Here is a 19872-nt window from a genome sequence, read left to right on the forward strand (position 1 = left end):
CAGCGCTCTCCAAGCAGATTACCTCTCCTATCACAAGCCATTGCTTTCTAATTCAGTCTTTTATAGACTGTCGACGCGCTCCTCCAAAGCCATAAATCCTCGACTAACTTCAAGTGTAACAATATTTAGAGATGTTATCTGTAGGACTCCACTGAGCCTTCAGAGTCCCATTATCTTACAATCTTTTAAGAAAAGAATTTTGACAGCCCAGTCTTTTTCATCTTTTTTTTTCTTACTGCTTTGACCTTGAGTTAGTTTATTCCTTCCTTCCTGCCTGCCCTGTATATTTTCAATGTTGCACAAAAACTATTTATTAAGGCTTTCCTATAATAAATCATTAACCTGAATATAGTTAAATGAAACGCTTATTAACATCTGTCTGCATAATCCATTTAACAGAATTAGTCTTGCTTATTCAGACAACCTAAAGAGGTCCGTGCTTTTGTCTACAAGGCATCAGCATTAAAGCTTATAATTATTTCTGGTTAATGCAGTCCTTGGTGTTAGGAGATGTTGGTTTGCACATTTCAGCATAGTACTTTTCCTAATCTCTTGTATTAATTAGAGATAGTGATATAATATTACTTTGTTCCTTTCTATTCACCACCAGGAGAGATGTCTGAATATAATCCTATCTGTGCTAAGAGTGTGCTTAAGTATTTTTACAACTTCTAACTGCTATAAAACATTAGGATTATGTAGAATAATCACTGAATTAGAAAAAAGGAGAGTTTGATAAGAGCACGTGGACCTCAGAGGCATGCGCGTAGGGACCTTGGCCGGTGGTCGTGCTCTGACGGCAGCAGAGGACGTGGTGAGTGCTGACCTTAGCAGGGGTTTCTCCTTCAGCAGGACTGTGACACCGTGCAAATGACTCCCAGGACAGATGCTAGATGCGGTCTTGTCAAAAGTGAGAAACGCACACGCTTCTCCCGATAACTAATAACACGGGGAGTTACAAAGCAAAGGGGGGAACAGGAGCAGAAACCTTCTCGGCGTGTCTCTGTCCCTGCTGCAACGAGAGCGTCCGCTCGCAGAGATCTACCGATAATTTTAATGTGTTAAGGGAGATTAGACGAGCCCCCTGATGCGTGTAAGGACACGGTGCAGGACGTGCGCACAAACCCACTTCCGTAACCTATTGCCGTATGTCAGTATTGGGGGTTACCCTCGGCGGGGCGGCGATGACTTTGGCAAATCCCGAGGAGCACAGGGCTCCCCACGGAGCTGCGCGGGGGAAGAACCATCTTCGGGGAGCGGGCGCGCACGGGGACCTGCCAAACCCCAGCGGGTCCCTCCATGGCTCTTCGGCTCAGCGTGGCACCCTGCCCCTGCCCTACCACGCACACGGACAAGGAGCCTCTCCCCCGCAGATGTTACAGCCGTTTCCTCTGTCACGCGTGGATGGCAACCGCTGCCTTGAGTTCCACTCGGCCACAGCCAAATGGCGCCCGTGGGACCATCAGCGCCCAGTAACCCTGCCGCCGGGCGCAGGGCTTCCCTTCTCCGTTAGCGAGAAAGAAATTACTGTCCCTCAGTGACTGAAGCTGATCTATTTTAAACTTACTGCATCTCCTGAACCTTAGATCAGTTTATGTTTCAAAGATCAGACTCTTCATCACGCTCATTTTAATCTTCTTCCAAATGGAAATTCACTTTCTTTTCAGATACCGCTACCGTGGCTCTGAACGGAATTTGCACTGCCAGATCAGCACGAGGGGAGCCGAGCAGCTTGACCTTGGTTTCTGTTTCACATAGTTACCAAGACATTGTTCTGGAGGGGAATCTTTAGCCAGACAAATACCTCTCTGCGGGCCAACCGCTGCTCTCCTTCCCCTCTCTGTGTACCAAAAGCTTCACACACTGTAAAATCAGTTATAAAGAGCACGCTCCGTCATAATGGTGCTGATCAGTATTATGGAAATGCCCAGGATAGCTGCAGGTGTAATCACAGAGTCAAATAAATCATGCTTTTATTTGATGCCTAATCATACCGACCTCCACCATTATCTCGCTGTACAAATATTAAGACTGCAAGTGCAAGTGTGCGTGTCTGTATAAAACAATGACGTTCAATGCTAAGATCTTGGGGGGGGGGGAAGAAGCTGTGAGTTTTATGCTATTTTCAAACATTTATACCTTTTAATTCATTCCTAAATTAAGGGTTTTAGTCTGACGTAGAGAACCTTCAAGAAAACCCTATGAAAATTAACCAGTCCGAGTACAAAATGACCTTGCCTAGCATTACATAGCATTACACAGCAATGACAATGCAAGCAAGGACTACTTAGTACTTATCAAAAATAATTATTCATTCTAGATTAATGACTAAGCAGACCATATTAAGAATATTTAAATTTTAAAAGTAAGTTTATTTACTTTGTCAAGTTTGTAAAACACCACAAAAGATCTACAGAATTTTATTTATATTTGGGAACAAAATTTTCTTTTGCCAGCAAAGCAATCAGGTAGCCACAGGAGAAGTTAATCAAAACACCGAGGTGAAAAAGAAAAGGACTGCAGGAGCTTATCAACTTTTAAGAATTTTTAAGAGCAAAGCACAACATTTTAACCTGTATGCCACCCAGTAGATTTACCGTGACATTGTACTTGATGCAACCCATTTGCCCCTAACAGTGAGAGAGGGGCATCTGCTTATGAATTCACTTCGGAGACTAGAAACACTTGGAGGTTGCCAGAAGTCAAATTAAAGCTAAGAGGCATAATGATCTGGAAGACTTTCCCAATCAACAAGCCACCGCCCATCGTACCTGAGACAAGCGGGTGCTCCCCAGCTGGATGCGCAGGCAGCGCCCTGCCCGGTTCTGCCAGCCGAGCTGCCCAAAGGATGCTCTAATTCAGGCTGCTAATTATACAAGGAGGCTATTAAACAAAGCCGAAGAGCAGTCAGGCTTTTTGCACCGACGGATGAATTAGGGGGCTGAAGAAGCGCACCACGACGCGCACGCTGAACTGCTGGTCCTCCGCAGGCATATGGCACAGTTTTCCAGCTGCCACTTCCAGTTTGAATTAAAATAGCATGGCTTTTTAAACCTGCAGTATGCGGTTCCAAAAAAGCCCTTTAAAGCCAATTTCTGATCGGTTTTCCTGTTGGCACGCCATAGATTTTGGGGACACTTCCACGCTGACAGCAATGCCTTTGTTCGGGGGACTCCTGGGGCCACATGGACGCAAATGTGAATAGCTCCGGGTTTATTTTGGGGTTTTTTTTATGCCAAATGCCACTGCAGGTCTGACTGAGTGCAGCTACACCTGGCAGGTACTAACCAGCAGACCCTACTGCCAGCAGGGTCACACCAGTTTGCCCTTTTTAAAGGAATCTGAGGAAACGGAGCAGGTATTAGAGGGGCTGGAGAATAATTTCAAATTTTGGCTCAAGCTCTTTCAGAGCGTCAGTCCCAGCGAACCTGGGAGCCACGCAGCACGGCTGGATTTCATTCTTTGTTGTAATGCCAAAGACAGCTTTAAAGAAACTCGGAGAGCTGATTAAATGGTTTTTTTGAACTGCAATCTTGTTTGTCAGCCCCAGCCACGGTATCGACACCCTTGTTCCTCAGTGGGGGTGAGGTGGAGGACGGGGTGGAATCAAACGGGGCCAATGGACCAGCAGAACCAGCCCCCGCGCTTGTCTGGCATCCCCGTACCACGTGAACTCAGCCCTCGGGGCAGTTTATTCAAAGCCAGCAGAGTCCGGTCACTTAAACGCGTCCAGATTTGCTTCTCCTGCAGGTTCCTTTTACATCAAATTCTTCTGGTTAGCCAGCTTTGGGAACCATAACTCTTTTCTATTATCTACCCAAGTCTACGTATTTTTCCCCCATTAATTCACCTAGTACCTTTGTGCTGAAACAATCCAGATATGATTTAATAAGCTTCAGAAAGATAGTACTGGTTCATATGCAGGAAATCAGATTTACATAATTTTCCACTCGCTTTTATAGCCACCGTAGTTCAAATTATCTTTACGTTGGGGAAACTCTTTTAATATGATAAAATGAAATACCACCTACGCTATGCTTCAGCTTGCTAGCCTGGTTTTTGTAATAAATTAAATGTTGATTTGTCATACTGACTTATCACAGAAAGTTCCTTTTTAATGAGAGGAGAAGAGAGTGCCCCGTCCTGCAGTTAGTCACGGTTATAAGTCACTAAACCAAGCTTCAAAATCAAGCTTCAGCTTGTAATTGTTTTTTATCACTTGAACCTTTCTGCATGGAGGGGAAGTGAATGATTTTTGGTATTATCACATACTCTGCACCTAATAAAATGTCATACGTTGAAAATGGACCCGGTAGCACATAGCACAGATGTCTGTATAGAAAGCAAAGGGATGTTTATATTTCAGTGTTCAGACTGAACAAGACTTGAAATTCAGGAGACACTATCCTGCAGAAGCAAACAAGTTTTGGTGAAAACCACAGGTTTGCTTTATTTTCTTGGGTGACTGCCGTAGTCTCTCCTGCTCCTCCGGACAGGCTGTGATTTTAGTGAAATCCTCTCTGTTGCTTTATTAGCGTTGTTCATCGTGGGGGGGCTTTCCACGCAAGCCAGAGGATGGGTACCGACCCTGCCGAGCAAGATCCCGTTCCCCTCCCTCCCTCCCTCCCTCCATCCTTCCCGCACCGTGCAACCCTCCTGGGCACCCCGGCAGCACGGCTCGTGTCTGCCGTCAGGGATGCTTTACTTCTCCTCCTCTTCTCTGCCCAAAAGGGGAGCAGGTGAGGATTTGGTGACGTTTGCATACTCCGAAGCCCTGCGTGTGCCGTACCCTGGTGCCTCCCTGCCAGAGGTGGGCTTGGCACTGGCGAGGGGCAGCGGTGCTGGTACAGGCAGCTGCTCCTGGGCAAGGCGGTGGGACAAGCTTTGGCTTGGCCCCGGGGAAGCCACCTTCTGCACCGTTGGTATCTGTTCCGTGTAGCCATCTCCCGCGTACCTGCAGACCAGAGCTTCTGGCTGAAGTCTCCTCTTCAGACCATCTCTTGGTGTCCTCAGTCCAGCTAGCCCAGTGCCTTGAGGACACCTCAGTGCAGCAATGTAACAGGGTGAAAGGAAAGATCCTGCAGAAGAGGCAGGATCCTCCACGTGGCATCCAGCCCCCCCCCCCCCCACCCCTGGGCTCACAGGCAACCTCTCCCCTTTGTTCACACACAGCTCACGTTTTTAAAGTAGCCACATCAGTGGTTTCTCCCTTTTGTAGCTAAGGCTTTGGGCTGAGCATTCCCAGCTCACTCAAGATGGGTCATCAGGAATGAGCTTGGAAACGTCTGTTCCAGTCCTGCCTGTCCAACACCTCCATCCTCTGCAAGGAAAAAGCCTTGAGCACCAGGACGTGGGCACCGAGCTGGCTCAGTCTTGCTCAGCATCCACCAGCTGATCTCCATCCCTTTCTGGCAGACATTGAGTCAGTCCAGTCAGAAAAGCAAACTCTGCAGCTTGTGTCTAAATAAAGTGCCATTGACATAAGCGATGCCAGCTTGTAGAAATGGCACTTGATACAAGACTTGCACAGATTTTATGTTTTAGAATAATCCGTAGTATATTCATATAGCCTGGGAAGCAAAACCTTGATACCCGTGTTTAACCAAAGAGCACAGGATGCTCCGTATGACTGTAAGAGGTCTGGGTTTCATGCATCATGTAAAAGAAAATTATTTGATTTGAGAAATTTTGTTCCGACATCTGCCGGCCAAAGTGAGCCTGCAGTGTTTATTTAGCAGCTGAACATCCCCATAGCATCGCCCCGACAGCTTCGGCTCGGTGCAGGAGGAGGTAGCGTTTTCCCTCCTGTGGCTTTTCAAGACCAAAACTGCGGGTTTGTGCCCGGCTCCGTTTCCCGCGCCGCAGTCGGGACGGCCTGCAGACAACCCGCTCACAGCCGCTGCAAGTGACTGTCTCCTCACCTGTTTCCCGACACTGTGTTCTTATATTTTAATTCTTTTTTTTTTTTTGCATGCACTTACTGTAATTTTCCTTAGGAATTTGAGAAAGGCTTTGTATTAAAGCGAGTAAATACAATTTATTCAGAGACTGAAAACAAATATGAATGTCTTTGGCTAAGCACAATTGTCAAACTTTGGCTTCTAAAGTCAGGCAGAAAATGAGTTGTTTTCCAACAGAGCTAAATATATTCACCTCTCATTGATTTCAGCGGAGATCTTAATGCTCGGTAACTTAAAAACAGATAAATTATTCAGATGTTTAAACATGAAATGCTCATCCGATGTTAAGTACTCACATTTTTAAATGCTTGCCTTAATAACGATTTATCCTCTTTAAAATAAAAAGTAATATCCACCGAGCGGTGTAGCAGGAGGGCTTGGCTGCTTTTGCAGCATTTTCCCCAGTTCTCAGAAGAATGCTTTTGTTGCCCTAGTAGTTATCTTTTAGAAGAATTAATGACTACAAAGAATTTGGGGGTCTTGGAGTGGAAATTTTCACTTAACCCCTTTTTCTTCTCTTTGCAGCTCCCAGTACTGCCCAGTACGGGATCACCGGTGACGCCGAAGTCCTCTTCTCCTGCTGGTACCTTGTGTTGACACTGTCCTCCCTCACCAGCATATTCTACCTGAAGAACATCATTCTGCACTAAGTGTAAAGACCCATAAAAGGCTTTTAAGGATTCTCTGAAAGTGCTGATGACTGGATCCAATCTGGTAGAGTTTGTTAAAAGCAGCGTGGGATATAATCAGCAGTGCTTACATGGGGATGATCGCCTTCTGTAGAATTGCTCATTATGTAAATACTTTAATTCTACTCCTTTTTTTGATTAGCTGCATTACCTTGTGAAGCAGTACACATTGTCCTTTTTTAAGACGTGAAAGCTCTGAAATTACTTTTAGAGGATATTAATTGTGATTTCATGTTTGTAATCTACAAGTTTTCAAAAGCATTCAGTCATGGTCTGCCGAGTTGCAGACCGTAGTTTACAAAAAAAAAAAAAATATTGCAGTAAAAATGTGCTTCTTTAAGGCTGCAATACAAATATTCAGTTCCCTTCTTAAATAGCATTCTATCCACATTTACACAGAAACATTTTTTCTTTTTTGATAAAAAAAAATATCAAATAATATTGCCTTCAAAATATTACACACATATCTAGATTTTCTTCGAGCATGATATTCAGGTTTCAAGAATGAGCCTTGTATTATAACTGCATTGTGCAGTACTGCTTTCTGTTTTCTTTCCTTTTTCCTGCAAATTCAGCATGGGTGTGCCTTCATAAAACACTACTTTCCTCTTCCTCTCCAACAAATCTGGAATGTGTTTTGGGAAATGCTAAAGCATCCTTTTGAGCATAAGAAATCGCTAGTCGAGGACAAAGGTGCTACTGGCTAAAAGGAAAACCTCCTCTCCCATCCCCAGGGGGTCATCGAACTGCTTCAGACTTAACAGTTTTAGGCAATCAGTCAAAGATAGCACCAACTCCTTCGTAGGTTTTCCATCTACCACCACTAACCAGTAGGCAATCTCTGTAAAAACTAGTTTTCCCATTACAAAACAGAACACAAATTATTTTGAGACATCTTTTGAATGTAGGAACGTTCCCCTTAGTCATTCTAAATCAAAATTCGTAAATGGCTGTAAATGTGAGAAGCTGAGTAGTCCCTTTTGTATTACCGGCAAAAACGATGTGAATTGGTATTTTTCTGGCACTTAATTTTGTACTGGTTTGGCTAATTTAGCAATGATAAAGGATGCTTTTAAATAGTAGATATCTGAAAAGACATGAAGTATCAAGTAGAATTTTATATATATACATATATATATAAAATACAAATATATATTAAAACGAGGTTGCTCCAATAACTGTACTGAAGTGCATGTTGCCGTCCATGATAGAATCAACTTTACAGACAGGACTTCATTACCGATGTACTAACACTGTACAAATAGCTTACCCCAGCACGAGTTCCTGGCGCTGCAGTCTATCGAGATAACACTCGTTTCACTCAGTGAAGGATCAAGTTTTGAAATAGCATATAATGCTACTAACTTTTTTTTTTTTTTTTTTTTTAAACAGCCCCGGGCAGCATTAACACAAATCGTTGCTCACAGTTTACAGCTGAGTTTAAAAATGCCATCTGTGTAAATTGCTGGGACATGACTATGGCCAACAGCCCTTGAACGCAAGATCCTCTGGTGACCCCAATAGATGCTGACTTGCTTACAGAACTATTGATGACAAGAATAATAAATCCATTATCGGCATTATTATTCCCGTTTTGTATACAAACTCCAACAGGCGACGCAATTATTACACTACAACATTTTTTTTCCTCCTAACAATAGGGTTCCGTGGCGCGCGATACCCGATGGGCACTGCGCGTACTCAGCAGTTCCAAAGTCAGTTCGGAAGTACCCCAGTCTTTGAAAGGGCAGACGCTGAGTTTCGCTAGTCTCACTGGACACCGTCCCGTGCTCACGCGCAGACAGAACGTGCAGCAGCGAATCTGTTGTAGCTCCTGGTGAAGGGAATAAACAGAAATATGTCGGCTCCCAAATACGGCAATAAAATGTCCTGGGTCGCTCTGCGTATGTTCGGTGACAGATCCTACTATTCCCATCGTATTATTTACAGCCGTGTGCTGAGCAGTTACTATTTTCAGAAATGTGGCATTTTTTTAAAACCTTGAATAACATGACAAAATTCATTCTTTAAGGAAATAGTATAAAACCAATTCAAATTGTAGTATACCCAGTCCTGATATTCTGATCTCTCTTGTATTGCAGCTTTAAAGTGCTATATTTTAGAATCCATTCGCTAGAAACAGTGGTGCTGCAGAAAGTATCATGTCAGTACGGTTTTATGAAGAAAGGAAAAAGGGTGCGCGTAGCTCAACTCATACGCCTCCTCTCACGTAAAATTGAGAGATGTTTCTATGCTGTGGCTGGATCAAATTCTATATTTTGATGATATATTTCATTTCAATGATTCCTGGTATCTGGAACTTGGTATTTCCAGCAACAGAATAGAATGAACAGCAGCTTTATTAAATATGAAGAAAAAAAAAATTTAAGTATTGACTGTTTGCATTCGAGCCAGGTAAAGCCACTGGATAACATGGACAAGATGCTCAGTCCCACCTCTGAATTTTCCCTTAAATTTGGGGGGACGTAACTATTGTCAAGTCCAAAAAGAAAGAACCGAAACCCACAAACATTTCTAGGTGCCAATGGCGTCTCCTTAGATGAAATAGGTATTTAACTATCAGTCAGACCCGCGTGTTCGGCAGTGGACATGTGTGTGTGTGTGTGTGTGCAAAGCGCAGCGCTGGGCGTGCCGGGGTCGCACACGCTGCGCGTGCCCTCGGTGTCCGTAGGGTTAGTCTCCTGAAGGCTGCTTGTGCTCCGGTCCTACAGAGATACAGCCGTGCTTCACGCACCCACTAGTGCAACAGACCCAGTACGGAGAGTCAAACGACCTTAATTTTTGCAGGACTGGAGCTGTAGGCGGTGTTGATCGAATAAAGACACTTGGTTCTTGGTGAATCTGTTCCATGCGGTAAACTGGTAATTGTACAGATTGGGACTTACCGGGGCGTTCTTCCAAAACGGGCGGTGCAGGCTGCTGCAAATTGAACACAGCATTTTTACAAAATCTACCCGCCCTTTAATTCGTGGGGTGTATTTGCTTTAGGCAACTGTTTGAAGGTATGTTCTATGCTTCTTCAAAGGATTAACCCATACTGTTCATATCTGTCGGGCAAATATTATTATATCTATTCCCACCTTTCAAACATGAAAAATAAATGGCTTAGCTCCAAGCAGTAAAACTGAATATTTATATCAAGGTTGTTGTCCACATTGGAAACCCCAAAGTCTGTAACACCGTAAGTTCCTACTTGTGCAATAACTCAGGTCTGCAATTACCATTGCATCGGTGACACACAGAGACGCAATGATGCTCTAATTATACAGTTGCTGATCGTGATATTATACTAATACTGAATTAAAGGATGTCTCTCAACTTCTTGAACAAATGCAGTTTCTCAAGGGTTTATAACTTGGCAGGAAATGCATCCTTCAGAGCTAGACAGCTTTTTTTAAACTTTTCAATAGATATATTTTTTTTAGAAACTACGCTGTTTTTAAGATACAGGAGTGTTAAAAACCGTCACCAGTAAAAGCTGCTTTTTTGCACATTTTCAGAGCTAGCGTTCTAGACAAACAATGGTAAATGTTCTGCCTACCAAAACCTCCGCTTAGTCCACATAACTGTGTTATAAAGAATGTGTATACCAAAATATGTATTTACTTGGATAAACAAATTGCCTTAAAGACTAAGTATGCATTTACTTCTAAGATGGGATCAGACTTGTGCCCAGTCTGGAGGTAAATAATCCATATTTCGTAGCCTGCCATGGACGGTTTTGTTTCTTTGGAGAAAAAAAAAACAAAAAACAAAAAACATGTTTCTTTTAAAAGAATCTTAAATAATTTTAAAATTCTTGCATAAACTGACGTATGTGAGGAAGTTTAGGAAAAGGATAAATTTTAGCTGACGCTTTAGCACTGGCAATGCATCGCCTTGCTCACCGGGTTTGCCATGGGGGTGCTGCCAGAGGCTCATCACATCCCCATCCCCATCCCCATCCCATCCCATTCCATTCCCATTCCCATCCCATCCCCGTCCCCATCCCATCTCATCCCCATCCCCATCCCATCCCATCCCCATCCCCATTCCCATCCCATCCCCGTCCCCATCCCATCTCATCCCCATCCCCATCCCATCCCCATCCCCATCCCCATCCCCATCCCATCCCATCCCCATCCCCATCCCCATCCCAATCCCCGTCCCCATCCCCATCCCATCCCATCCCCATCCCCATCTCATCCCAATCCCATCCCCATCCCAATCCCCGTCCCCATCCCCATCCCCATCCCCATCCCCATCCCATCCCCATCCCCATCTCATCCCCATCCCTGTTCCCATCCCCATCCGCATCCCATCCTCATCCCCATCCCCATCCCCATCCCCATCCCATCCCATCCCATCCCAATCCCTGTCCCCATCCCCATCCCCATCCCCGTCCCCGTCCCCATCCCCATCCCATCCCATCCCCATTCCCATCCCATCCCATCCCCATCCCCATCCCCATCCCATCCCCATCCCCATCCCATCCCATCCCCATCCCAATCCCCATCCCCATTCCCATCCCATCCCCATCCCATCCCCATCCCCATCCCATCCCCATCCCATCCCAATCCCTGTCCCCATCCTCGTGCCCACAGACACTGAACCCCGGGTGTCCCTGAGCCAGGGCAGAGCGGGGGCCGGGGTGCCCCTGCTCCTGCAGCGCTGCTGGGGGAGGGGACGCACACCCACACCCCTCCGGCCACGCTACAGCTTGCAACATTAAATTCATTAAAACAAGAAAATATTTTTAAAAAATTAAAATCTTAAACCCCAGGAATTAACAACTCTCCATTCAGCCTTAATATTGAGAGTAGATGAATCAGTATTGACATCGAAGGGGGGAATTTCATTTCAGTGCGACCGACCGCCAGCAGCGCCGTTGCAGACGCAGGGATGCTGCAAGCAGGCGTAGTTTGGGTTGGCTCCCCTTTTCAGTCCTCTTTTACGTTTCTGGCTGAACACTGAGGGCAAGGGAGGGAATTTATTCTGCGACTGGGAAAGTCCATGACATAACTGAAAACAGCCAGGCCAAGGCAATGGCACGAGGGTCTCGGGATAATTTGGAGGGAATTCTCTAGAAATCCTGCTCCAAAAAATTTTGTATCAGCAAGGGCGGGGAGATGTTTGCCGGGGCACCGTCAGGGCTGAGCACACACCTCAGTTCCTGTCACCTTCTGCCCGATTCATGAAGAGCTCAAAGGCTCCTTCATGTTAGAAAATTCCCGTGTTAAAAACTGTAGAGATCAGCGTGTTTGCCGCCTCCCACGCACTCAGTTTTCAGGCCTTCCCATTTTAATGCGCATTAGGCTTTCCGGTGGCTGGGGGGTGTCAGTCCGCGTGGCAGGACGGGCTGTGGGGGCACTTCCCGTCCCTCTCTGGCTGCTCCCTTCTCCTCCCACGCGGGGCCGGGGGGTCTCTGCACCGGGGGGCTCCCGCGCCCGGGAGCTGCTGCGTGATGCGCGACGGTCCTCAGCCGCTCCGCGTCACCCGCACGCGGACGCCTCCGTCACTGCCAGAATTTCCCCTGAGGGTGTGCTTTGTGCCACCAGCCCCCCCGTGAGTGGAGCAATGCAGGAGGGACCTTCTCCTTCGCTCTCGCTCCAGGCTCGGGTCTCCCAGGAGATGGACTTGGAGCCCAACCCCAAACAGCAATGAAAATGGCACAGCTGAAAGTCGCTTTACGTGCAGTCCCTCGCCCCCGGGCAGCTGGGCAGCAGGTAAACCTTAGCGCCCGTTAGCAGAATAAATTGCATTTCTGCAGCGAGCCGCAAGTTAAAGATGGGGGGAGGAGGAGATGGTGCAGCGCTGCTCCGGCCCAGCCACAGGAATTTCCCCTCTTACCTGCCAAATATGAAAGTGCTCAGTATTCCTCCACTACCCTTTTTTTTTTTTATGCTGCCAGACAAAAAAATGCCAGTAATGATGATATATATTATATTTGGTATCTAGAGGGCGAAATCTGTTCTCTCCTAATGCACATCCATCCTTCTCCTTATTGTTTTTCAGCCAAAACCAAAACACAATTCGCACATTACACGATGCGATTTATGTGCAATAACATCAGCTTTCCCACTTATCAAAACCATTACAGTCATAAGCACATAACTCCCATTAACCTCAACGACAGCGACTTAAATGTGAACCACAAGTGAGAATAAACCTTAAAGATGTGACTGAGCAGCAGCAGCCCTGTGTTCTGGTCGGTGTCTAATGGAGAGATGGCAGGGCCATTCCTTCCCTCCCCCTGCCTTAGTATTATTTTTTTTTTTTCTTACATGAAAATAGACTTTCCTCTTCTACAGGGCGGTTAATTTAGGCAGGGAGGTGCAGCCATTTAGATGTGCTTAATATTTTTGACGTGTCACTTCAGGTAGAGATACTTCATCAGGCGTGGGAGAGGCGAAGCATCCCGGGGAGCCGCAGCGGGCCGGGCGAGCTGCTCCCACTTCATGCTAATGAGACAGTTTCTTGCAGGAATTTCGGCTCTGTAGAAGCTGCAGGAGGTAGCATGGTTCATTAGGCTACGAAAGCTTTAAAACGTTAAAGGAACTGGTTTTCCTCTCTCATTTAACTGAATTGCTAAAAGCACTGGGTTGTTCTTCCACGGAACTTCGAATTCACTATTTTCTTCATTAACCTTGACCTTTTTACATTTATAACGACAAGGGGAAAAAAAAAAAGTTAACTTTGGAGTAAGCTACTGCAAATTCACTTCCCCCAAGCTCTTAAAATTAGAGAGCCTGGGAGTTTGGGCCAGGGGAGCAATGGATCTCATTTGTGCTATTTTCTGTATAAAGAGGATTTAATATTTGTTTGCCATCAATTAAGGATTGCAAGTCCCTATGAATCATTCCTAAATTACTTTTAGCAAGCTGGGTGCATGTATCCACGTAAACCTCTGTGTTTATTAGTAGCAGAAAGACAAAGGGAGTGATGGGACGGACACGTCCCCGTGAGCTGCTCCCCGGAGCCTCGGCCACCTCGGGCACCGAGCCGCCTTGGGGCCAGGCGAGGGTTCCCGCGCTGCTCTCGGTGAGCTGGAAAATCAGCTAACAAGGCAGCCGGGGAGTTAGAGGCGATGCGGAGCTAAATTACACAGCGCGCTTGACACAGGCTTTGGACGTTTAGCTCTGGGATATTTGCATCAATCTTTTGGAACCGCTGCAGACGCAGCCTCGTGCTTTGGCTGTCGGTGAGCACCAAGCCCGATTCAGGAAAATGGGAACTCCGTCCGACTTTCCCCAGGTATCCCTGGAAAAGCGAACACGTAGTGTCCTGCTCTGCTACTTGTGCGTTTTCTAGTTTCATCAGGGCTTTTTTCCTCACATTAATTACAAAGCTGCCAAACGATGCTCTTACCACCCGCGGTAGCTGTGCTGTGCTGGCAAAGATGGAGGAGATGCTCGGTACTTGTTTCAGGCTCCGCTGTAGCAGAGGGCTGCTCTCCCCAGGCGTCAGCTCACTCTTGGCTCCATCTTCCCTTCCTGGGGAAGGGGCTGCAGCATAGCGCGGGGCTGGCACACTGCTGGACCCATCTCTTGGTCCCTGTCTCTTAGTCCCCATCTCTTGGCCCTTGTCTCTTGGTCCTCATCTCTTGGTCCCCATCTCTAAGTCCCCATCTCTTGGTGCCCATCTCTTTGTCCCCATCTCTTGGTCCCCATCTCATGGTCCCCATCTCTTGGTCCCCATCTCTTCGTCCCCGTCTCTTGGTGCCCATTTCTTCGTCCCCGTCTCTTGGTCCCCATCTCTTGGTCCCCATCTCTTAGTCCCCGTCTCTTGGTGCCCATCTCTTCATCCCCATCTCCTGGTCCCCATCTCTTAGTCCCCGTCTCTTGGTCCCCATCTCATGGTCCCCATCTCTTGGTCTCCATCTCTTAGTCCCCATCTCTTGGTCCCCGTCTCTCCTCAGCCGGGAGGTGAAAGGGAAGGGCTGGGGGCAGGAGGAGGAGGCTGCAGCTCTCAGACTGAGCTCCTAACCCATAAGATGAGCTTTAAAAGAAGCATCAGACAAATAGCCAGCTAAGACAAAGACGGGGTGTTACATCTTGTGTGGTGAGGTCTGAGCTCCCACCTTCTTCTCTAACAAGGTTCTAATTTCAACTTAAACAAACCTGAAAGCTCCGTGATGTTTTTCTGACTCAGCAAAACCTTCCTCCCCAAACCAGACATGGACATGCAGCCGTCCTTGAGCATGGGGTACGGTGCTGGAGTCTTTCCGTGCAGGCACAGCTTTATAGAGACGCAGCAGAGCAGAAATGTCTGAGTGTCAGTTCACCTCCCCTCTGATGAGACACGTAGTGGAAAAGACACCCGAGTTTTTACAGTATATTCATTTTTGTCATGGGAGTTTCGATAAGTGTCTCGGTCTTTGTTTCAGTGCCTTAAGCACCTTTTTGCAAAAGGCCACAATGCAAGAGAGTACATTTAAAAAATTAATTTCCCAAAGTTAATCACCCTTAGTAACTCATCTCCCCAGCACAGTCGCTCCCACGTCAGACATACCATCGGCTCCTCGGGAAGCGAGACGGCAGCAGCGCCAGTCAAGAGGCACTGATGAGTGCTGCTGGCACCGTATTTCTCTCCAGAATGTTTGAGATAAGGCACTTAGTTCTTCTGAAAAAAAATCAGCTAAGGGCTTTGACCTTATATTTGAATACAGAATTAGCACTCTGGTAAAGGTTAATGAACAGAAGAAGGGAGTAGAGAATTTTTGACCGAAATACTTCTGAAATGGATTTAGACACATGCAGGTGTCCGGGCAGGTCTGCTGCTGCAGAAGGACCTGCTCCCCTCGGCCCCAGGAGGAGGGTCTGCCGGTGCTTGGGGTGCAAAGCCACGCGCTCGGTGTGCAAAGCCGTGCCAGCGACGAGGCGTTAGCCCCAAGCCAAGGGACTGAAACCGGTTCCCCGTGGCAGGGCTGTTCTGGCTTCGCTGTCGTGGGGCGGAGGGTGACGGGGTTGCACTCAGGGCTGTCGGCTGAGACCCCTGAGCAGAGCACGGGATCTTCTGTGCAATGCCCAGCGTGTTCATTTTTCTGACGAACTGGGATCTTGAAATATAATTTTTTTTCTCTGCTCCTCATCAAGTTGATGCTTGTGAAAAGTAATTATTTTACCATATGGTGACGTGTGCAATTATTACTGTTAGGCTCTCCATCCCAGACTGGCCCCATTAGCATGGATCTCTTTCATGAGAGCTGACAACCAGGGATTTGGCTGATTCGGGCAAAAAACCAAACCAACCCCCCCCCCAACTCCAATGCTTTCTCAGTCTCTAATTCCTCTCCCACTCAAAAATCATGACACCATTGCTGTAAATGACAAATAATAATGATAAATACTGGGATGGAGTCTTAAAATCAATCACAAGAATTAGTTGTCAAGGGCTATTAATTTAATAATCACTTTAAATTATTGTGCTCATGACTTCTGTCATTAAAGGCATTTTACCTATATTTAAAGCTCATGCTATTAGCAAAACCTGGGAGTTGTGAAAAGTGCTTTAATATTCCAATAAATTAAAAATATTTTGGAAAGAAATCCCTTCCCACCTTCCACAGGTTGAGGCAGAAAAGCCAAAACCAAACCAACACCCCACCGGTTTTGGGTGCCAGCACTATCCAGTACCAGGCCAGCTACTTAAAACAGAGCCAGCGCCCTGGGAAGGGTTAATAAGAATAAAACAAGTACAGGAAAAAAACCCCCACAGCGTCGTTTGTGTTTGTTAAGTGCAGAGAGACACCATCTGAAAACAAAAGCCAAGCCTCTCCGAGGTAGTGAGCCAAATCTGTGTGTAATTATCCCTCTGCTATTCAAAATATTGTTATTAAAATAACTCTCGGCTCCAACTCTGCAGCTATCACCCCCAGTGCAGAGGACTCACAAAGAACCTGTGCTCGGTCTGCAGCAGAAGGGGTCTGCACTCCAGCTGCGCTGAGGTCCCGTTTCGGAGCTCGGGGTTGCTCTGTCCCTGCCCCTGCTCTCCGTGCAAACCCAGATCCCTCGGTTTTCTGCAAACCCAACTCCCTCGGCACAGCTTAGGTTTGGGCATCGGTGACCGAGGGGCACCTTTGTCACCGGGGCTTTGGCCCCTTTTCCCCCCATCCAGGATGAGTCCCTGGGAATAACAGGAATAACATCCTGTTGTAGGGAACATCCTGTATAGGAATAACCCCCTGAATAACATCCGCGTGTCAAATCCACGCTTACGGACAGGTGCCCTTCGTCGCTGGAGGCTGGACGTGTATCTGCTAAACCTGTGTCCCCCCAGGCTGGCGGGCTGACGCCCATGGGTTGCTCTGCGGCAGCACCCTGTCCCTGCCTTGGCTTGTCACCGACCTCCTCCGGGAGGAGGGGCGGCTGCTCTCCACCGCACAGCGCCCAGCTCCAAGTCAATAATATATGCAAATGCACTTAGCAAAACACTCCCGCAGATGTTCTTAATTAAACCAACCTAACCCAAGCCCACATAACGTAATAACCCCCAAAACTGCCTTCCCGCTCTCGTATGTTCTGAATCACTGCTGCAGAATACTACAGGAATATTATTTTTATAAGAGTGAACCATTTGCCAAATAAGCCACCTGTTAAACAAACACTCCCACTCTCCAAATATTGTTATTTTGTTTTCCAGACTATGCACAATCTGGATTTATTTTAGATGAAAAAAGATAATCACTAAAGTAAAAAAAACCCCAAAAAACAGTATTTTGACTATTTGAAACTATCCATCTTGTGTGCACATCTGCTCCTTTGCAAGCTGGCAGAGCTCTCACATTAAAAGAGAATCATAGTTACTTATTCAGCCGGGAGCTAATGAATTTCCATCATCAGACCTCGGCAGTCTTCACTTTTTTAACTTCTTCAGGCCTTGAATTGTCTCTTGTTCACCTGGCTTCACTTCCCAATCTGTGTACCTTCCCACAGGGACAAATCCTGAGCCAAGATTGTTTTAGCAAAGTTGACACAGGAGCAAGAACAGAGTTCGGCTCAAGTTTCATTGCACGATCACTTTTTCCATGCTTTAAAAGCCAAGTTCACCATTATCCCCCCTCCAGCCTGCCTGAACAAGAACATCCTGCTGCACACACCGAACGCACTCAGTTCAGTCTTTAGGACCCCCCTTCGCCCATCCACCACAGTGCCTGGAAAACACCGGATTAGTTCTACAGCATGGACATCCCCTAAAAAAAAAAAAAAAAAACCACCAAAAACCAAACCAAACAAACAAAAACCCCAAACACCCACACCCCCACCAAAAAAACCCCCCACAAAAACAAACCACAAAAAAGGGGAATGGAATGGAATAGGAAAGGAAAGGAAAGGAAAGGAAAGGAAAAGGAAAGGAAAAGGAAAGGAAAAGGAAAGGAAAAGGAAAGGAAAAGGAAAGGAAAAGGAAAGGAAAAGGAAAGGAAAGGAAAGGAAAGGAAAGGAAAGGAAAGGAAAGGAAAGGAAAGGAAAGGAAAGGAAAGGAAAGGAAAGGAAAGGAAAGGAATAATTTCAGTTGGAAGGGACCAATCACCTCGTCCAGCTGCCAGAAGACGTTAAATAGCTAACGCTGCCATTTGAGATCATATCTGGCCTCTTTTCTCCATTGCAGTGAGTAAGGCAGAGCACATCTCCGAGCCCTCCCGCCCTCCCGGCAGTCTCCAGGTAGAGCTCTGCGAGAGCCAGCAAGGGGCCGAGGCCACGGCACGGCAGCTCCCGGCCCCCCCGGCAGGTCTCTTGCTGCACCTCCACGGGCCCCGGGAGAAACCAGAGCACCCAAACTCTTCAGCTGGAATAGATGCAAAGAGAGAACAATCTGATGCCAGATTATGCTCCGTTTGGAGCACGAACATAAAGGGTTACAGTGATTAAGCGAAGGGGGCAAAACCAAGTGTAAACGAGGATGCTCTGAGACGGGGTGAGCGGTGCAGCTCTCGAGCTGGCTTTGCCGCTCCCGCCAGGTTATCCTGGGCTGCCGCTCCTGCGGTCTCTGAATCAGTGAGCTGATGTCTGCAGGGTTTGGCGTTTACTTCTGAAGGGCTTCTCGGAAACTGTAAGACTCAGAGTCTGCCGAGCGGCAGCTGAAGGACAATTTTCTCCAGGTGCTTTGCTGCGTCCGTCTGCTGTCCCAGACAAGCACTTTCACGCTGGAAAGTGCCGCTTTAGAGACGCTGTGCCGTGTCACCCTGCCTGGCCTGGGCGCTGGTGACTTCAGATTTCTATGGTGTGTCGTTTTTAGAGCTGGGGCTGAAATAGGGTCCCCAGCGACAGGCAGAATCCCCCCACACGTTTCTCCAGGCTTCGTCAATAAATGTGCGGGCAACAGAGAAAGCCTAAAATCTATTGCTACTGCCAAGGACGGGGTACAAGCAGCCACATACATCCTCCGAGTGCGTGCGTGCAGACGTTTACCAGGGATTTAAAACGGTGTCCTCATATCTGAAAATAATATCTTGTTGTCACAAATAATTATGCAGCACAGACGAAGGCAGTGGTGACATCCTCATCCACGCCAGGTTATACCTGCACGTAAAGTCCAGCTCACTTGGTGAGACTACTTGTGCACGCTATTGTACTTTGGGAATAATGGTGCAGGATATCAGCCCCGTGGAAAGCTAACTGATTGGCAGTAAAAGCTGGGAAGGTGATCACCTAAGTGCACAAAATGTGGCCATAAAGATGCACCGGCATTAGGAGTTCATATAAAATTGCAGGCACAAAACTGGACAAAACTGCTTTTCAAAATCAGCCCCATTATATCCTGCTCTCTTTCCCAGAGAGCCTTTGTGATAATAATTTTGCATGCTGCTATTTTGCATGTTCACACATATTTTCTTGCTCTTTGACACTGGGCACCTAGCAACTTGGCTCCATCACCTTTAGCTGATATTTTTCCCATGCTTTCTGAATACGGCAGCAGCAAAATCCTCCATGCAAGTCTCATACTCTGTCCTTACAAAGAACACTTTTTTTTCCCCAAGACAAATTCAGTTTTCATCCAGCTACAGGCTTGCCTGTATCTTTTAAACACTAAACCCCATCAGCCTGTGATTTTTTCCAAGTGCTTTTATGCATTTTGACTCTAATGGAGAGTCTTAGGGAATTTCACAAAGCCTGTATTACTCATTTCACTTTAAATGCAGCTCACAAATGAATGGTGTCTGTTAATTAGGCAGCTAACCTCCCCCCTCTCAAAAAAAACCCCAAGCCTAAATAATTGTAATGCTT

General features: G+C 46.6%; 1 protein-coding gene across 1 annotated transcript in view; it reads left to right on the top strand.

Moving 5' to 3' along the window:
* NEGR1 (neuronal growth regulator 1) overlaps positions 1-7078 on the top strand; it is a 290238-nt gene extending 283160 nt beyond the window's left edge. Inside the window, exon 7 of the mRNA XM_075759106.1 lies at positions 6486-7078. Within this exon, the coding sequence (XP_075615221.1) occupies positions 6486-6610 (125 nt within the window). The 3' untranslated portion in view covers positions 6611-7078. The remainder of the gene's footprint in view (positions 1-6485) is intronic.
* The last annotated feature ends 12794 nt before the right edge of the window (positions 7079-19872 follow it).

The sequence above is a fragment of the Balearica regulorum genome, chromosome 8, assembly GCF_011004875.1.
Source record: "Balearica regulorum gibbericeps isolate bBalReg1 chromosome 8, bBalReg1.pri, whole genome shotgun sequence".
In the NCBI taxonomy this organism is placed as follows: Eukaryota; Metazoa; Chordata; class Aves; order Gruiformes; family Gruidae; genus Balearica; species Balearica regulorum.